This window comes from Plecotus auritus (assembly GCF_963455305.1).
Source record: "Plecotus auritus genome assembly, chromosome: 2".
In the NCBI taxonomy this organism is placed as follows: Eukaryota; Metazoa; Chordata; class Mammalia; order Chiroptera; family Vespertilionidae; genus Plecotus; species Plecotus auritus.
In genome coordinates, this window is record NC_137771.1 from 167,422,297 (window position 1) to 167,443,040 (window position 20,744).

The window sequence follows — 20,744 nt, forward strand, 5'->3', positions numbered from 1 at the left end:
TCTGTGCCAGACTCAAGGTAAAATTCCTGCCCTCTTCTCCCCCATTTCTTCCTTTCCATTTCCCTGTTTTCTATTTCTAGGTTCATGTATCCATTGGTGGCCATGTAACCACAATGGCACCAAGAGCACCCCTTGACCAACAGAGATTGCCAATGTGTGCTTCCCCTCAGTCCAAAATGGCACCAGGGGCAGTGTCAAAGGGATGGATCACAGGACCAGTAGACAGTCTGGGCATCAGGTGCCATCCAAGCCCAGGAGAGAGATCTGGGTAGCCTGCGGCCACATGGAGACCTGACTATCTCGGGGATGATGGTGAGGTGCCATAATAGTGGGAAGACATGAACAAAGAGTGCTGTAGCGGTGGCCGTGAGCTGAGGCTGGCTAGAAGCTGGAACCCAGGGGTGGTGCTGCTCATAACCTTTAGCGGAAACAAGTCGCACCCCCTGCCAAGAACGGGACACCCAAGGATGTAGGAAACTTATCTTAAGGCCAGTTTGATGGGTCATAGTCGACCACTCTGGTTCTGCAGAAAAGTTCCTCCATCTCTCCACCTGTCTGTCCACTAGCCAGCCATGTGGTATATATGAAGAGTTTTGAGGAATGCAGGCTGACCGGGACAGGAAAGCTTCTGTGCTCATTTAGCACCTTTTTTCAAAGAGTATCTTTTATGGTCATTCAACTGGAGTCTTTTACAGGAATATTGTGAGGTAGTAACAAGACAGGAAATACCCAAGAAGTGCTCAAGATGACAGTACTCAAGTGAGCATAGCTGAAACATAGTAAGGACTGGTCAAATGCAGGGTGCTGGTGTGTTCCCCGGAGGCCAGAACCGGCCTTCCCCCCGTAGGCCTTGGTACGGCTTGTCCTGGACCGACCTCTCTATCCAGGCCTGCTGTGCTGCGTTTCACACCAGTGTGGGTTTCAAGTCATCTTTGAAGTTCACGATAGGCTTTGAGCGGGCCCACAGCTTTTCCCAGGAAGCCAGCCCCGCAGCATGCTCAGGGTCAGAATCTGAAGAGCCACTGTCACTGGAATCAGAGGAACTCTGGAAGCAGATTTCACAGTAGGGCCGGTGGCAGTGGCAGAAGAACTCGTCCGAGCTGCTGGACTCAGTGTCAAGGTAGTTGTGTGGAGAAGAAAGGGAGAGACAGCCCGCGGACCTCAGGGAATGCAGCTGGCGCTGCTCACGCAGATCTGGTGATAGGCGTGGGCCAGTGGGACACTGTGCCCGGCCAGAACCAGAAGGCTGGTGAGGAAAGGCTGCGCAGCTTCTCCCAGCTCCCTGGGGCTCTGCCTGGCACTGTTTGCTGTCCTCCAAGATGCCCGGCTTGCCTTGAGGATCTGAGAGTAATGAAAGCTTCTTGGAAGAGGGTACCCTGGAATCAGCAGTTTGAGGGTCCAAGCAGAGGCTGTCCCGGTTCTGCACATTTAACCCACTTTTTGTGCCAGATACCATCCTATTTGCCCGATGCCCCACATGTGAGGGTACAGAGCCCAGAAGGTGTGAGCGAGCCCGCTGCGCTGCCCGCCTTCTCCTCACCATGTGTGGGCTGAAGCCCAGCTCCCTGGAGAGGGGCATCTTCTGGGGGCCGTGGGCAGCGCTGCTCTTCCAGGGCTGCTGGGGACAAGACTGGGAAGAGGGGACGGGAGCCTCAGAGCCCAGGCCCAGATCCTGTAGGACTTCCTGAAGCTTCTCCCTGATCACGGAATTGACCCTTGACTGCTTCTGGGGCTCCCCTGAGTTCTCCCGCTGCCCCTGTCTCTCAGGAACAGAGCCTTCCTCACCTGGTGTGAGACTCCAGCGGGGGACTGTAGGTCCCTGGTCTCTCCCTTCTGCCCCCTGGCTTGGCTCAGCCTGCTGCTTCTGGCTGCAGCCCAAATTTAAATGATCAGAAAAGTCTCTCAAGTCAGACATCTCCTTCTGCCCTGGGGAGCCAGCGTCCTTCCCAGGCCCCTCCAGGCTTTGTGCACTTGAGGAGGGCACTGAGGCGCTCTGGGAGTCCTGGGCCGCCGCACTGGTAGCATTCGGAGAGTCAGAGAGGCATTCCGAACGCCGCTGAGTGGTCAGGCCATGCGCAGGGGCTGCAGCCTGACCCTCCTTGCTATGGGAAGAGGCAGGGAGGACAGCGCACTCCGGGGGGTCATAGGTACACTCAGCTGACATCAGCCTCACTAGCTTCTCTTTGGCGTTGTTTACTTGTTCCTGCAGGCTTTCAATCACAGCATTTTTCTGTAAGGCAAAAGCAAAACCATCAACAAAAGATGCCGCTGAGGGTTTTCACGCTGTCTCCCAGGGTAGAGGAAGTGTAGCACCAGATACGTTGGTTTAAATCTCAGGTCCTCTGTGTATTAGCTGGTGATCTTAGGCTCAGAGGAGGCACCTCCGCAAAATGAAAAAATGTGACCCACACACAGTGCTGAGTACAATAGCTGACACCTGGTGCTCAATAAAGGTTAACCATGATTTATTGTTGTAGGATCTTAATCTCCCCCTAACGTCCCCACTCTGTGGCATTGCCTGTGAGATGGGAGGTTGGAGGAGAGACAGCTTGCTGCTTGCTGGCTGTGCACACCCTTCTCAGAACAGAGAGGGTCAGGTCGCTCTGCAGGACACAAGTCTGAATAATGGCCCAACTCTGGGTTTATGACATCTTTGCAAAATGCAGGCGAATTTGAGTCACACCCCAAAAGGATGATTGAATGGGGAAACAAGTATTTTGCCTCTTGCTAAACAGACTAGAAAATGGAAAACCAGAAGAAGGGTGGAGATGTCTGGGCCAAAGAGATAAGACTGGAGCCAGGAGGGGCCAATGAGAATCTCAGATTGGTGTTATGTCCTCCCTTGGCTGGACCTCGGAGTGGCAGGTGAAAGCTTCCAGGTGGCACTGCCAGTTATTGGTGGCTCCTAAAGTAATGCAGGCATCAGAATTATTGGGGAAGCTTTGCTTTTTTTTTTTTTTTAAATAGGATTGTTGGGCCTAAGTCTCTGACACTTGATTCAGTAGATCTAGAATGGAGCCCAGAAGATGAATGAGGCTGGGGCAGTTCTGCTGTTGAGCTGCCTACCTGTTGCATAGCTTTTAGTTGGTAAACAGGCTGTGCCCAGGAGGCCTGGCAGGTGCAAGCTGCAGAGGTGTGTCCGTACTGACTGGGATCGTGGGCATGAAGTAGGAGGAAGAATACTGATGGTGGGTGTGCCCTGAGCATCCTCTGGTGATAACAGCAGCTGCCTCTCTAACTTAGACCTTATGTCAACTTTCTGAAATTTCTGATGATCAAAGGTACTGGAGGAGACAAGAGATCATCCTGGAGAACTGATGGTCTTGGGGCAGACAACCCAGGTCAAGTGTTTAGGGAAGGTAATAACACAAGCATTGTGTTCTAGGAACTATCTGTCTGAATACCCAAACTGCCTCTCTGTTGCCATCACCTTCAAAAAGCTGAGGATGAGCATTTGGACATACATTTATTATTCCCTAGAAATAAAAAGTCGTTTCCCTTCTTTAGGATACTTGACACAAGTCACCTATGGACCAAACCTGCGGTGCCTTCTAAAGTTGAGATGGGAGACTTGCCCAGAAATGACCCTTTCAGAAAGCAGTACTTTGAATAAACTAGTCTAGCAATAGTCTCTGGCAGCAACTCCCAGGCAAATCACTGCTCCCTATTTATAGGCAGGAAGGTGATTTCTCTGATACTGGGACTCCCAGTTACGTCCTGGTTTAGTCTACTTCTTTTATCATCAGGAGAGTCCCAGACCAGTGAGTAACTGCTGAATAAGCGGAAGGGACTGGCAGTTGAGCACCAGCCTGCCTGCCTGTTCTCCTCTTTCTCACCCCAGAGTGGTGAGGTCGGGGCGTTGCCGGGGAGGTGTGGATGACTTGGGACTCACCAGGAGCAGAGTGGATGAGTAACCGGGAGACAGTCATTCAGGCTCTTCATGATACCTGGGTGGTGCCAGAAAGCTCTTGAGCATCTCATAGTGGTCACTGTGCTGGTTGCCCAGGAGGGACCCCACCCCTCTTCCTCCTCAGCAGCCCCTCCTCATGAAGGAGGGTTCAGGCTGGCTTCAGGAGGCCTTGACTGCCTCACGGAGTTAGGAAGAAGCCACCAACTGCTGACAACTAACCCGGCAAGTAAATTCTGAATGCTGCCTTTTTGTGCCTTACCCACAAGTTTCTTTGCGTGTAGAAAAATAGGATAAATGCTGAGCTGGGAAGAATACTCTTCTCCCAGCAGACCAAACATCTGAAATTGGCCGGTGATGGATTGAGAAATGTCAGTGTAAACAGTAAATTTCTCTCCTTTCAGAGAAAAAAGTGGAACTCTGTTTTCACCATGGCTGCATACTAATTAGAGGTGTGGTGTGAGTCACTGCCACTGTGAGACCAAAATCTGACCTACTATGGCAGCTGCATTTAAATGAGCTTATTAATTATTACTTTTGGCACATCTGGGGAAGCAAAACACCCACAGATGTGTTTCACAAGGTACAGGCTATAAGAAGAAATGGAATGAGCCTCTGGTTGTTATGGCTCAGGGAAGAAAAACAATAGTTGGGTTTCCTCTGCTGCGGAGTGTAGAAGGGAGGTTCTACAGCTCTGGGAAGGTTCTCCCTGCTGGCTTCCACACAGCCTGGGAAGTCAGTAATGGGTGCTGTCTTGGACAGCCTCTGGGGCACCCCTGAACATAGTGGCAAGGGGGGCAAGAATGAGAAGGTGGACTTCCCAGGTCCTGGGAAAGTAAGAGGAGGACAAAGTAAGGGTGGCAGAGGGGCTGCATTGGAGGGAAGCTGGAGTCAGGGTTTGTGCACAAGATGAGGCAGGAAAGATGCCGTGTTTGCCCACCAGGCAATGCCAGAGCTGAGCACTTGGATGCTGGGACCTCTCTAGGCCTGCTACAGCAGTGGCTGGTTCCCAGGCCTTTTCTGGGAAAGATGTACCAGGTGTAGGGTGTTGGGGAGAGGCCAGCTTTTTCCTGCCTGTGCATCTGCTCCCTATTAGGGCCCTTCCTCTGCAAACTCAAGGCATCTTTTTGGATAGAGCAGATACAGTCACTGCGTGGGAAACAGCGTAGTCAGTGTGGCAGAAGTACAAACAGCACGTCATAAATTACCATAAGGCTAAAGAGTCAGGCCACTTGGCTGTTCCAACATTAGCTGATTGTGAATGAAAACCATCTTGGCTGTTCTCGCCAAGTTTCTGGCCTTGTGTTGAGCTAAAAAAAAAAAAAAAAAAAAAAATGCTTCTTTGAAGACTTCACAGAGTATCAAAGGCAATGCTACTCCCTTGCCAGGTGGGAAGAAATCTGGCTTTGAAATAGGTCCTGAATGTGTTATAAATAGTACCGAAATAGAGAAGTATTACTCTGATTTTTTAAAAAAGGTCCAGACTGAGGGTATGGTGTGGGAGACTAGAGGGGCACCAACAGGGGGTGCAGGGAAGGTTCACCCCCTCACTGGGCTGTGTTTCTTAGGTTCCCACCTCACCGTCCTCTCAGACAGGGACTCCTGATAACCACATGTCAGTCCAATTACAGAAAAACATGGTTTCCCAAATAGCACCTACTCTGGTATGTTCTGTACTGAAGAAAACATGGAATCTAGTGTAGTTAGTGTGAAAATATTGGCTAATTCTTCTGAGCCCTGTGCCTTCCTTCTGAGGCAGTGCAGCCTCCAGCTTCTCTATGTGCTTTCTGCAAGCCCACACCCCAGTGCCCAGTTCTTGGAGAGGTGCCAACTCTGGCTCAAGACAGAAGAAGGAGTTGGTGCTACTATGGTACTCAGAGGCCCTATTTAGCCCTCCCCCCATCTTTAGACACTTATTGCACTTACTAGAGGCCTTGTGCACAGAATTCGTGCATGGGGGGGGGGGTGTCCCCTCAGCCCAGCCTGCAACCTCTCCAATCCGAGATCCCTCTCACAATCCAGGACCGCTGGTTCCTAACTGCTCACCTGCCTGCCTGCCTAGTCACCCCTCACTGCCCCCCCTGCTGGCGTGGTTGCCTCCAAGTGCCCCTCCCGACCAGCTTGGTCACCCCTCACTGCCCCCCTCTGCCAGCCTGGTCACCCCCAACTGCCCCCCTGCTGGCCTGGTCGCCCCTCACGGTGCCCCCTGCAAGCCTGGTCACCCCCAACTGCCCCCCCCCCTGCTGGCCTGGTCGCCCATCACTGCCCCCCTCTGCCGGCCTGGTTGCCACCAACTGCCGCCCCTGCCGGCCTGGTCGCCCCACACAGCCTGTTCTTTGGTTGTTTGGTCGCCCCTCATTCCCCCCTCTGCCGGCCTGGTCACCCCTCTCTGCCCCCCTCTGCCAGCCTGGTCGCCCTCAACTGCCCCCCCTGCTGGCCTGGTTGCTCCTCACTCCCCCCCTGCTGACCTGGTTGCCCCTCACTCCCCCCCTGCTGGCCTGGTTGCCACCAACTGCCCCCCCTGCCAGCCTGGTTGCCCCTCACTGTCCCCCCTGCCAGCCTGGTTGCCACCAACTGCCCCCCCCCTGCCGGCCTGGTTGCCCCATGTAGCCTGCTGTTCAGTCATTTGGTCGTCCCTCACTAACCCCCCTGCAGGCCTGGTTGCCCCACGCAGCCTGCTGTTGAGTCATTTGGTCATCCCTCACTAACGCCCCTGCCGGCCTGGTCACCCCATGCAGCCTGCTGTTCTGTCGTTACTGTGAGGGATGACCAATTTGCATATTACCTGACCAATTTGCATATTACCCTTTTATTAGTATAGATTGCCTCTCTGGGGTGGTGGGATGATTGAGATCTCTAGTTAGAACCTGGAAATACATTAAGGGGCCCTATAAGATTTGTAAATGAGGGCACTGCTCTATGTAAGGAAAAAATGTATCATACAGAAGAAGCTAGCATCCACTACAACTCTGGGCCTTTCCAATGCTGTTCCCCTGCTTGGAATGCTTTTCCCCACAATCTTTTCTGGCCAGTTTGTATTTAACCTTCATCTCTCGGCTCACAGAGTCTTGTCTGACAGCTCTAAATTAGGTTCCCTTGCCCTGACCATCCATAATTCTGCCTTACCACCCTGATTTGTCCCTTCATTATTCTCTTGATCAATATCTATTTCCTCCATTAGACTGTGAGCTCCCTGAGAGTAGGGACTATATTTGTTTTATTCATCAGCACTTACCACAATGCCCAGCACACAACTGTGCAATGAATGAATAAGTGGGTGAAGATCAGCAGTGGGAGAGTCACTGGGGAAATGTCAAGGTTTTGCCCACTGCCAACGGAAGTGGGGGAATGGAGGAGAAGAAAGAACATTAGCAATAGGACATCAGGGGCCCACCGGTGCATGACTGGAGTTCTTTATAAAGACTCCACCAGGCGGGGGTCTCACTTACTTCTGTGAGGAGTCTTTCCATGGAGGTTTTCTCTCCTCTGGCATGGCAATTCTGTTCCTCACCATACTGGGCATGGCAGCTTTTGTTGGGAGTGCTGAAATATTTGGCCATGCATCTAATTGTTTGGTTTTCCTCTTCAAATGCCTTCCATTGCTTCAGCTGTTAAATAACAGAGCATATGTCATTTATTTAATTACACACCCAGGAACACATTCTCTCACAAGTTCTCCAAAACACCAAGGAATGACGGGGATACACTAATGCACAAACTATTCTCTCCTCAGAATGTAGTGTGCTCTGGAAAGCTAATGGACGGAAATGACAGAAGGCACAGAGAATGTTAAGGCGATATAGTTTTCAAAATGCCAAAGGAAGATGATAGGTAGATGATATAGAACCATCTTAGCTTGACCCAACCATTGTTGAACTGGTCAAAGAAAACCAGATTGAAGTATACTCCTAGGGCCATATTCTAAAGCCAGAGTTTATGAGCTATAACAGGATTTAGCAATCTAAACTCTGTATGTTTCAAGTGAAACTGTTTTCAGTTATATGTAGCTGTTCTTAATTATCCTCATTTGTTGGGTAATGGTGTGCTCACAGCGATTGCAAACCCAGTTCCTTGCTAGAGGACTCTTAACCCAAGTCAATAATCAAAGCTCAGATAGGAAACCACAAATGGCAATAAATAGCAATAAAAAAAGACAGAACATTAGGTCTGCGATCTGACCATCTTTTCTTCCTAGACAAATGAGGGAAGACTCAGAAGGAGTATGACTGCTCTAGGCCCTTGCAGGGGGTTAGCAGTAGAGCCAGAGCTGTAACAGAGTCACTGTGCCACCCCACACGACCTCAACACAGCTGAGAAGACAGAGTCTGTTAACTGTGGGTCCTAAGGAAAGTTTTTTGGGAGAAACTGTTTTTCAGAAATAATCTGTGGGAACATGGGCTAGTTTACCTTAATAGGGATGAAGCTGAACACAGAACATCCACCAATGGGGGCCATCCTCCTGAGCCTTTGGGACACTGTCTTTACCTGGCGCACGTCAGTAAGCGGATGCCAGGGGAGGCCACAGAGATGGAAGCGTCTGTTTTTCCTGTAGGAAATCCCAGCGCTGAGAGTCCACTGGGCACTGTGGAACCTTAGAAACGATGTTGGTGGCTATGGGAGCCTCACAGGGATCCTGGGACTTCTTTGCTCACTCATCAAACATGTCCTAACCCCAATTTGGTAAAGCTCAGATCGGATTCTAAATCTTTCCATCCATTTCAATGCCACATCCTGTGTGTACTCAGCATGTGTTGAACTGCATGTTCCTCATGCTATCAGGAGTCTGTGTGATCTGTACTGGATCAGGCCAGGAACCTCCCCCTCAGATGTCCTTCTCAAAACCTCGGGTGCCATCAGCTCCCCACCCTACTCGGGAGTTACTGGAGCCTGGCACCACAGGGTCACTATAGGGTCCTGAGTGGATGGAGCGGACACCAGTGTTGTTCTCCTAGCACTGACCTAGCAGTGTTGCAGTATCAGGGCTCCCTTTCGGGCTCCTCAGTTCCTCAGCAGTAGAGCTTCTCCTCTCTCCCCAGCACCCCAGGCCCAGCCCTCTCTGGAGGAACTGCTCAGCACTGGTGTAAGGGCACATCCAGGGCTTTGGGTCTGTCTCACCCCAAGCTGACCAGGTGGAGCCAGGGTGCCCCCTGATGAAAGCCTCCGCTGCCTTAGTTCCGTGTCTGTGAGGGTCCTGATCCTTCAGACTTGATCCGTTGGAGTTTCCGAAATATGGCAATAAATGACCTCAGGTCACCATTTCAGGACTTCTCCATGACCCTTCCTCCAGGCACATTCCTGGTTTTTCAGCCTCTGAGCTATGTGGGTGTGGTAGGATAAATAATGCCCCCGCAAAGGTATTCCTCCTCCCCCCCCCCACCGCCCTGCCCCCGCCCCCGCCCCCAAGCCCTGGAACTTGTGAATATGTTGTCTTATGTGGCAAAAGGGATTCTATAAATGTGCTCAAGTTAAGGATGTGAGATGGGGAGATTATTCTGGATTGTACAGTGGGCCCAATGTAATCATGAGTCCTTATGAGAGGGAGGCAGGAGGGTCAGAGTCAGAAAAAGAGAAGTGGCCATGGAAATGGAGGTCAGAAAGAGAGATTTGAAGATGCCACACTGCTGGCTCTAAAGACAGAGAAAGAGGCAGGAGTCAAAGAATGCAGGTGGCCTCTGGCAGCTGAAAAAGCATGGAAGTGGATTCTCCCCAGGAGCATCCAGAAGGGATGCAGACCTACTGACGTCTTGATTGTAGCCAAGTAAATAAGACCCATTTCAGATTTATGACTGCCGGAACTATAAGACAATACATTTGAATTAAGTCACTCAATTTGTGTTCATTTGTTACAGCAGCCACAGGAAACTAATACAGTGGGATTCAATCTCCAGTCTTTAACAGGATACATGAGGACCTTGAGGATGTCACCTCTTAACCTTCTGCCACTCTTCCTCTTCCTTTCCTTTGATTTGTGCTTCAAAAAGTGCAGATTTGTGGTGCTCCATACATAGCCTGTTCTCTCTCCTACCACTCTACCTCTTGTCATGCTGTTCCCCCATCTGAATGCTACCCACTGCCCTTCCCCAATCTTGCTCATCCTTCAAGACTGGGCCCATTTTCTGAGAAGGTGTTATGGAGTTCCTAGACAGGCTGGGGCACCCTTTCTTCAGCATCCTGTAACTTGCCTTCCCCAAACACTTAAAACATGCATTATAATTCCTTTCATGTCTGCTCCCAGCTACACCCAGAGATGGGGGCATGTGTTGAACTGCATGTTCCCAGCAGTTAATAAATGAATGGATGAATAAATGAACAAATAGTTTTCCTTTAAAAAAACCCCGCACCTATCTAGAGGGACACTGAGACATACACAGATAACTCTAAAGCAGGGTAGGAAGTCCTAAGTACTTACATGGAGGAGCAGATGAAACACTTCGGGGGATTAGAGGAGAAAACAATGTCCTATCTCAGGACCTATCTGTCTCTCAGAGGTGAAGGGAGGGAAGGAGAAGATGTGTGTGGAGATGGCTCACATGCAGGATACCATCAACAAAAGCAGAGGCTTGCTCATGGCTGGTGATGACCTCAGTGTCTGGCATCAACACTCAGGCATTTCCTGAGGACCTGTGTAGAATGCTACTTGGTCCACTTGTGCCATTTCACTCAGCTCTCTGGAGCCACCTAACTGCCCTTGAGGCATCTGTGCCTTTGTTTTCAGAAACCCCTCCCACACTGTCCAGTCTGAAGGCTCAGTGGCAGGAGGAAGTACCCTCTCCTTGCTCTCTTCCTTCCCCATGTAGCTCTCCTCAGATACTTTTCCAACTTTGCTCAGCTGTTTTTCTCTCCTGGGAATGCACAGTGCAGCTCTCACAGGGAGACTCTTTCTTCTACCAACGGCCACTGAGCCAGAGGGGAAAGTCAATTAAAAGGCGCACAAAAAACAAACAAACCTTCTAGTTACTTTTAGATTAAAAAAAAAAAAGAATTTACTTCCTAAACCTAAAATATAATGGAATATATTATTATCCTATATAATAAAAGGGTAATATGCAAATCAACCAAATGGCAGAACAACTGGAACGGCATGGCCCCTCCCACCAGCTGGCCCTGCCCCCAATCAGCCCTCATTGGGGTGGACTGGCTGGACCCCACCAGTGCACAAATTCGTGCACTGGGCATCTAGTGTGTGTGTGTGTGTGTGTGTGTGTGTGTGTGTGTGTGTGTATATATATATATTTAAGTTTTGGATCATGGTCAGTTCAACAGGAGAAAGGCATGAGAGAGAAATCAGAAAAGGAAAGATAAAGTAAGAGAAAGGGAGTTTAAGACAGCTAGGAGGAAAAATGGGAAACAGAGAGAAGGCAACAGAAAGGCCAACACTGTCCACCCATCCTGTTCCTGTATCACATAATAATTCCACTGCCACTCTCACTTTACAAATCAAGTGCTTGTCGCTGTTCAAACCTGGAAGCCAGATTTCAAGGTGAACTTCATCCTGCATTTTTTATGTCTATGTGTGTAGATGGGAGTGTAACTAGATATGACTACTGTCCTAGGTGCTGAGGTGGAAGTCTTGTGTCTGAGACTTGGGATGCCCAAGGGACAGATGCGAGTGCTCAGAGAGGAGATGTAAGTGGAGCCACATCATGGAGGTTGCTGATTCACTCAATTTTCAGATAGAGGTCTTGTTTTATTTAGGTCAGGAAGGCTTCCTCTAATAGTTCCTTGGTGATTACTTATGCCCCAAATTATTTTTTATCTTTCAGAGATTCCTATTAGCTCTAAATTGTATCCCTAGATAAGGTCTCCATATTTGATCTAGTCTCTCATTTAAAAATATATTTTTTTTATTTATTTCAGAGAGGAAGGGATAGGGAGAAAGAAATAGAAACATCAATGATGAGAGAGAATCATTGACTGGCCGCCTCCTGCATCCCCACTGGGGATTGAGCTTGCAACCCGAGCATGTGCCCTCACTTAGAATCAAACCATGACCTCCTGGTTCATAGATCGATGCTCAACCACTGAGCCACACCCGCCAGGCCCTAGTCTCTCATTTTTTAACTGTCTCCTTGTGTTCTGTGGCTTTAAATTAGTTCATTAATTCAGTATTTTGCTATGTCCAATCGCCTATTCAGTGTTTCTACTGGGGCTTTGAATTTAACACAATATTTTTCATCCTTACTTAATATTTCATGATCTAAGATTATGTTCTTCTCATGATGGTTTGCTTTGGTTGAAGACAGGCAATATCCTTTAAATCCTATTGACAAAACAAATTTGCTGTCTTTTAAAAACTTCTGTTTTCCTTCAGAGGAAGGAAGCTTGTCCAAATCTCCAGAAATTTGTGCATCTCTTCTTATGAACTGCAGAATCTCTTCATAGGTCCTTTCCCTCTGAATTTAGTTTTACATGGGAAGAACTATAGTTTCCTGGTATAGTAAATGCATTTCTTGGCTTTTCCCTCATTGTCACAAGATGCCTGCCATAGCTCCAGGCACAACAAACATTCAAGGCAGAAAGAAGGTACAAGAGGTAAAGCCAGCCACACCCATAGCTTTTTTCAGCAAAGCAAAAACTTTCTCAGAAGCCTCTCAGAAAACTTTTAGCGTTCAAAACTGTGTCACATAGCCTGGCTGATGTAGATCAGTAGTTGATCATCGACCCATGAATCAGGAAGTCATGGTTTGATTCTTGGTCAGGGCATATGCCCAGGTTGTAGGCTCAATCCCCAGTAGGGGGTGTGCAGGAGCCAACTGATGATTTTCTCTCATCACTGATGTTTCTATCTCTCTCTCCCTCTCCCTTACTCTCTTTGAAATAACAAATAAAAATAAAAAACAACAACTGTGTCATATGGGCACCCCAAGCTGTAAAAGAAGCTGAAAAAGCAAGTGTTTAGCTCTTTTAGACTATATAGTAGAGGTGGAGCAAGGAAGAAAGGGTTTGGCAACAGGTGGATGGGTTACCAATCAACAATGCTGGCTACAGGGCCTAAAGGTGGGCTTCCCCAAAGGCCCCTCCCCACTCCCTTTTCCCCATCTCCCAGAGAGGAGCAATCCTTGCTTTTCAAAGCCCTCTTCTGCTATATTCCAGACAAATAACACTCAACTCTCAATGGCTTCCATTAATACAGGTCTTATAACATTAAGATTCAGCAAAAATTCCTCTAGTTTCTGGCATAGAGGCAATACTCATCCTTGATTTTTAGTGCCACTGCTACAGATATTTTCATATTTGTTTATTCTTTTGAGTATTTTTATGAGAACTTGTGAAAAGGCAGAAGAGTAAAAAGCCTATGCCTGTGTCATACCTTCATGCCCCGAAGTCCACGCTTCCCTTTTATAAATACCCTGTGACCCTCCATCCACGATTTTATCGGTTAGGGCCCCATGGTAAAGTCATTCATAGTCAACTGGAAGCTGCATTCGGAACCAGATGGGGTGCTGAGGGGATAGTGGGATGAGGGAGGTCTTGGGGGAACAAAAATAGAACTAGAAGGGAAACAGGAAAAATGCTTAATGTCAAGTTCATTAACTCAGATGTGTGTGGCTCAGTGGTACCCTGGGCCCAATCCAAATAATTTCACATCAGTTTCCTTCCAGAGACTATGATTCCTTTCCCTTTCCCTCCAGATCCCTTTTTCCCCCTTTGCTGTTTGGACATTTCTGCTTCTATCTTCCTCCTTTGTTTGATTTTTTTCTTTAATCCCTATAATATAAAACACGTGTTTATTGAGTTTTGATTTCTCCTTATTGTAAAAAGAAGAGGAATGCTTTATATTTTCCTCTAATAAAAAGAAAGGAAAAGCATTTAAAATTGCATAGAGTTCCAAATGAGTTTTCCTTGTGAATCTGCAATTCTAAACGGGAAATAAAGGCTCCTGACTCCCAGGCTAGGAAAAAATGACATTATCAAGATGAGGAAGGGATTGAGGAGAAGTGAAACAGACTGGAGGATGGGTGGAAAAGCAGGTCTGCGAGTCAGCTGCCAGGGGTGGAAATGTGGGACCGCTGCACTCAGCCACTCTGGGCTGCCCTCTTTGCTGACTGGGAGCCGAACTGTCTTCCTTCAGGAGAGTGAGGAGGGAAGAACAGAAGGAGCCAGCTCACCAGGAACCCACCTTCCTTCTGACTCTCCAATAAATGTTACCCAGAAGCTTTGAGAGAAAACACAGTGAGCAGTTTATCATGCTCAGCCAATGCTCTGGAGGACCGGCCCTGCCAAATTCTCCTTAGAACATACCTGGGGAATGAAGATGAAGCAGTTGATGGTGGTTGTGCAAACAAAGATTCCCCCGGATGTGAGGCCAAAGACCAGGTTGGGCCAGGTGTGCAAGTATCTGGTGACCACAAGAAGAAGCCCAGCAGCCAGCACCACAAGGTTGACCCCAACCATGATGGTTAAAGACTGATTCACAGGAGGAGAGCTGACGTGGTCGGTCAGGCCAGCCAGGTAGGCACCATACAGCAGCAGCAGGCCCTGGATGCGGAGGGAGAACCAGAGGCTCGGGGAAGTGGAATAGCAGACTCAGGGTTAAAGAGCAGGAGGGCTGGGACCATTTAAAATAAGGGTAATAATACCCACCTTAAAGGGTTGCTATGAGGGTTTATTCAGACATGAGAGGACCCTTAGGGTGCCTCTGGCACCTAGTAGGTGCTTAATAAATGTTATTTTCCTCTCCTGCCCTGAGAATTGGTTTGTCAGAGGTCAGCAAGGCGGGACTCTGCTGGGATAGAGGCAAAGGACCAGACGGCATAGGCGGGCAGGAGCCCTACGGAAAGGGCTGCGGGCACATCGTGCTGCTGGTGGTGAGGGCTGCCACGTCCACTATGTGGTTTTGCACTGAGTGGAGCTGAGGGCACATGGAAGCTGAAATACCCCCGTGGTCTGTCTGCCCAGCCATGTGCAGCGGCAGGAGCAATGCCCTGAGGAAGGGGCTCTTTTTTTTTCTAATTTTCCCACAGGCACCATCTGCTTGCCAAGCCCTGCACCTGCAGGATTGCATCTGCCTAAAAGGGAGGCCTTTTCTAATTTGCACAAAAGACCTCTCCAGGCTAGCAGAGGCTCTGTGCCAGTGGGTGTTTATGGGAGATGAAGAGTGGAAACAGGAGGACAAAGGCAGGCTGGGACCTCGATGAGCCTGTGGGGCAGGCACAGGCAGTAAAGGCTCCATCTACACCCTTCACCCGCTTTGTGACGTTCCCGGCCCCCACCACCAGGAACTTAGGGCGCTGTTCTTTCCTCTTTCCCGTGAAACCTGCTCTCAAAGTTCTCATTTGTACTAAGAAGAAAACGACTCCCAGCACCTTAAAGTGCTGTCTCTCTTGGAAGGAGCTGCATTTAAACAGAAATCAAGACTTTATTTTTTTAAAATATATTTTATTGATTTTTTACAGAGAGGAAGGGAGAGGGACAGAGAGTTAGAAACATCGATGAGAGAGAAACATCGATCAGCTGCCTCCTGCACACCCCCCACTGGGGATGTGCCCACAACCAAGGTACATGCCTTTGACTGGAATAGAACCTGGGACCCTTTAGTCCGCAGGCCGACGCTCTATCCACTGAGCCAGACTGGTTATGGCCAGAAATCAAAACTTTAATCAATAATACATAACATATAGATGCAACATAAGTTCACCTGACTGTGTGCAAAGTGTCATGCTAGGTGTAGGGCAGGAACCAGAGCTACAAAGAGAGCTAAGCCATGGTCCTTTCATGGAGCTCGAACTGCTAGGGAGATTGAAGGTAAGACACAAATGTCCGTGTTTTATAACTGAACCTGAAGATGCCACGGGGGGTGAGGTGGGGTGGGAACTAGGGGACTCAGAGGAAGAAATAACAATGAATATAAGGTCAGGTATCAGCAGGGCACCTGCCAGTGACCCAAATGCCCGACCTGACTAGCTCCACCTGCAGGTACAGCCCTGGCCATAATTTTTGGGAGGACTGACAGCCTAAAGTAAAGGATCAGCGTGGCAGAGATGCCTTCTGGGTGCCCCCAATGTCCAGTGTCCCAAGAGGGGCCTGACGTGCCGCCCTGAGACCTTCAACGGTTAGAAGGTACACCAGTCAGGAGGCCAGAGGGGCCTGACTTTTGGGGAACTAATGCCATCAGGTGACATTTGGCAGAGTTGGATTATGAGTAATTTAATCAAAGGTGAATAAAAGTAACTCTTTGTTTTTAAAATGTTGAAATCTGATTCTATTTAAAAATTTCAGCCCTGGCTGGTGTCGATCAGTGGTTAGAGCGTGGGCCCTGTGCACACCGAGGGGGTGTGGGGGGGTTGGTTCCCAGTCAAGGGCACATACCTGGGTTGCTGTTCGATACCTGGCCCTGGTGGGGAATCATGCAGGAGTCGTGCAGGAGGCAATCAATCAAAGTGTTTCTCTCACATCCATATTTCTCTCTCTCTCTCTCTCTCTCTGTCTTCCTCCCCCTCCCTGCCTCCCTCTCTCCCACTCTCTCTAAAAAGCAATGGAAAAAATATCCTCGGTTGAGGATTAACAACAACAACAAAAAAATTCAATTCCATTACAATTCTTGCAATGGGAACTAGGTATTAATAGAGCCCCTATACATCCATGACTGGTGCTTAAATGAACCACATATACTTGTAGGTCATTTGCCTTCACTGCTGAGAAGTGTGGGGTAGTGGGCAGTAGACAGGTGCAGGTGGGGGCTCCTGGAACTTTATGCAGAGATTTGGGTCTTCCCCAGGGACTGCTCATGGACCAGGGAGCCCATGGGCGTCTGGCTCATTTTCCTGATGCTCAGCACTCTTTCCCCCTTTTCTTTCTTTGTCCTTCAGAAAGATATTACAGTGAAATAAAATAGAAATGGGATTTATATAAAAGGCAATGGAGAAAATTAATCAAGTTGAGTCGCAAAGTGAGTTGCTATGGGGGACGTGCTGAGTTGCTACTGGAAGGACATGCTCTTCTTCAGGGCTTGAGGGAGGGGGAGGGAGTGGCTGTGATTTTCAGAACTGTCTAGGGGAGCAGTAGAAGGTTAATAATAATAACTAAAATTTACTGAGCTCTTACTATGGGGCAGGAGTGGTTGAAAACTCTTGCCATTAACTCCTTTGAAACTCAAAACAGTTCTGAGTGGATATTATCATCACCCCCATTCTATGTAAGGGAGCTATGGTTCAGAGAGGTTAAATGAGGTTCAGGGTCAGCTAGGAAGGGGCTGAGCCAGAATTCAAACCCTGCTCTGTCATGTTCTGAAGTTCATTTTCTTAACCATTAGCAAGAAACCGGAAAAGAGCTGTTCACTTCCTAGTATTTTCTTTTGAAAATATTTCAATCAAAGTAATAACATATGCACATAATTATAAAGCAACATTTCCCTGTCCCATCCCTGCCCATCCCCAGGGCTATTTCTCTGAAGCACCCACGTGAAAGTTTACCTTTGGAGAAAAACTCCCATTCTGCCAGCAATCAGTCAACCAGGCCTTTTTGCCCTGATAATCCGACAGACAGGCTCCTGCCGCACAGGGCTCACCCTATTCATTAAAACAGGCCTGCCCTATGCACTCACAGCCAGATTCTCTGTCCCTACAAGCTGAAAACCAGCTAACAGGACAGTTGATTCTAGGGACCTCCCTCAGTAGGTATCCTGCACCCTCTGGAAAGAATATCCTACTTTTACCATCTAACAAGAGACAAATGAGTCTAATGATGGGAGATTCAGGGTGGGAGACACTTGAGGCAGCTGGAATCACTCAAAGGACACCCTGGACGTTGTCATCTGTCTTAGAGCCAGCCTGGCTTCCAACCAGAGTGAGAGAGTGAGGTGGGTGAACGGCAGCAGGATACCTGAACACAGTCTTCCTTGCAGGGATTTGGGAAGAAAACTGATATTTACAAATAAATTTAAAACCAAGCCAAGAAATGGGAGAAACAGTAGGTGAATTCCACATGATTTGGGGAGAACAAAATGAGGAAGTCCAAAGAGTTGAAAAAGTGCCCCCCTCCTCCCAAATGTAAAGAAATAATAAGGGTCATGACTTTGAGAGTTATGTATCAACAGAGGTCTTCCTGATTTCAAGATTCTTTGCAGGAATCAACTCATCAATTCCTTCTTCATATATGTCCATTTTGTTGGTGACAGACAGACTGTACCCCAAGAGATGTGGATACCAACCTTGCATCCCAAAACAAGAACAATCCAGACATCAGAGTACCGGGAAGCGCAGAAGTGTGTGCTGGTCAGCGAGCAGGCCACTTCTCTCCCTGTCACCTAGGAGGGACACAGAGTCAGTACTGAGGGCACCCACAATTACCAGGAGCACACAGCAGATCCCCGTGAAGGTCCTGGAGTATGAACTCCTTTACAGCATCTATTTCCCCCCTTAATGTGTAAAAGCTAAAATTTAGTTCACTCCATTAGATAAATGAGAGTGACTATTAACTGGAGGGAAAGACACTAAAGTTGGATGTTTGGTGGCAGCAGGGCTTACCCTCTGTTGTGTGCTTTGCTACCATAATGATTCACATTAGTGCACCAGCAGAATTATAAATTCCTACCATTTGTTAACAGTTGAAACCTTAAATATTAAATCTGCAATGTCAAGATTCCACTGTATTCCTCAGCTCCTGTGAAGCTGGGACCATAGGATTTCCTATTAATGAATACTATGTACCAGGCACAGTTGAGTTCTTTACCTGCACTCTTTTACTTACTTAGCACAAAAGCCCTAAGAAACAGGTAGCATTATTATCTCCATTTTACTTTTGAGGAACTAGAGACTTAGAGACGTTTAATGACTTTCCCAAGGTCACCTGGCTAGAAGGTAGTAGAGCTAGGATTTGAACCAGGATTGACTGACTCCAAAGATAACGTCAAATTCCTACTTTTACTTTCCAACCATTAGGGGAAGGCAACTTCCTGTTGCTCAGAGTTCTCATTATTGATAATGTGGAAGCAGAGATAACTGCCAGGCAGATTCCGGTGTGTTGACATCTTAGTGGATGCAGGTAGAGGACACCTGGGGCAGGAGGAGTGGGAGCACACCTTGCAGACAAGGAGCAGGGCATTCACAGCAGCCACAGCTCCTCACTCTCCCTCCTCTTTGTGTCACTTATCTTCTTGTTGGCTGAGTGACCCCTGTGTGCCCACAGAAGCCAGTCCCCCCAGTTCAGGAAGTAAATTCTCCAGGTATTGGGCCCCTCACCGTCATACTGACACCGAGAATCTGGAGGCATTGGATGGGATCAGTCAATACCCACGTCATGAGCAGGATCACATCAGCTATCACCAGGGCTGCCACCAGCCCCAGTAGCTGCAGGTCTTTGATGATCTGAAAAAGAGTCAAGTTCATAATTTTCCTTAGCTCACCAGCTACACAGGGGCTAGAGTGTCCTACATGCTCTGAGCTATAGACTCCAGGGTTAGTTATCCCAAAAAGCTTCAAATCCAGCCATCAAAGGTGGAACAGATATTAAATATTTACAATGATTTCTGTGTCTATATCATCATCACCATTAAACTTTTCCATTTGTTTGTATTTCCCATATCCTGGCTTTTTCCACAAAAGATTCAAGAGTTCTATAAAGTAAATACTCCATTATTTCTAGATATGTGTATATGAACAGATAGAGAGATGTGGGAGTTTTCACATAAAACTATTAAAACCATTAACCTGGTGGATGGGATTGAGAGCTGAGGGGTTGCTAACTCTTTATACTTATATGAATCACTTGACTTCATACACAAAAAAGTCTTACTTTTGTGACTACAAAAATAAAATTAAGAAAATATATATCTTGCAACAGGATAAAAAAATTGAAACACATTAAAAAAAGAGAAAATGAAAAAGAATTATGATAAAAACTCAGGTGAGTAGCGTACATAACATTCATGAATTGGGGCAGAAATGTGAGACTGAGTTTTTGTCAACCAGAGGAAAGAAGAAAGCACAACCAGTTACATGATTCCTGGTGTTTGTAAGATAAAAACAGTCAGTTGTTAATCAAACTGCTCAAAATCAGTGATATAGAGTAAATCTTTAAAGCAACCAGTAAACAAAGATACATTATATATAGAGAAACAAAGATAAGGAAGACCAGATATCTCATCAGGTAGAAGGCCAACTGAGAAGACAGTGGAGAAAAGTACTTTAAAGTACTAAGAGTAAAAAGTAAAACCTCGAACTAGAATTCTAGATCCAACAAAAAATATCTTTCCGAAACAAAGATGGAATAAAGACCTTTGCAGATAAACAAAAGCTGAAAAAATTCAGCACTAGCACACTTGCATGAGAATGTTAGAGATCCTTCAGAAAAAAGGAAAATAATATCAAAAGAATACCCATACAAGAAGAGTAAAAGCTCTGGAAATGTTAACTTCATGGAAAAATATGTGATAGATTTTTATTTTTAAATATATCTTTAAAAGAAAACTAATTTTAGCCCAGCCATTGTGGCTCAGTGTTGAGTGTCACCATAAGGTCATGGTATGATTCCTGGTCAGGGCACATGCTGGGTTGTGGGCTCATCCCCAGCAGGGAGCATGCAGGAGACAGCTAATCAATGATTCTCTGTCATCATCGATGTTTCTATCTCTCTCTCCCTTCCTCTCTGAAATCAACAAAAAAAATTATTTTTTAAAAATAAGTTCTTTCTCCTCCAGATATTTGATTTTTAAAAAGATAACTAATTTTGAACAACAACAACAAAATAACATGTAAAAGTAAAAACAATAGAACAAAGATTGAGAGGGGGAGAAATAGAAGCATACTATTGTAAAGTACTTATACTAGGTGATTGCCAATCATACAAAAACTCTTCCAGAAACTGAAGAGGAGGGAATACTTCCCAATTCATCCCAGAA

The 20,744-nt window shown here is 47.3% G+C and overlaps 1 protein-coding gene across 2 annotated transcripts in view; it reads right to left on the reverse strand.

Moving 5' to 3' along the window:
* Positions 1-624: 624 nt before the first annotated feature.
* Positions 625-20,744, reverse strand: part of GPR156 (G protein-coupled receptor 156) — a gene marked incomplete at its 5' end in the record, with an annotated part of 59,407 nt that continues 39,287 nt past the window's right edge. The window contains 5 exons of one of the 2 annotated variants that reach the window (XM_080654395.1): positions 625-2,230; positions 7,357-7,515; positions 14,150-14,386; positions 18,057-18,152; positions 19,099-19,212. In XM_080654395.1, the coding sequence (XP_080510521.1) occupies positions 905-2,230; positions 7,357-7,515; positions 14,150-14,386; positions 18,057-18,152; positions 19,099-19,212 (1,932 nt within the window). In that variant the 3' untranslated portion in view covers positions 625-904. Of the gene's footprint in view, positions 2,231-7,356; positions 7,516-14,149; positions 14,387-18,056; positions 18,153-19,086; positions 19,213-20,744 lie in introns of both variants that reach the window. The other variant, XM_080654394.1, reaches the window with a different exon arrangement.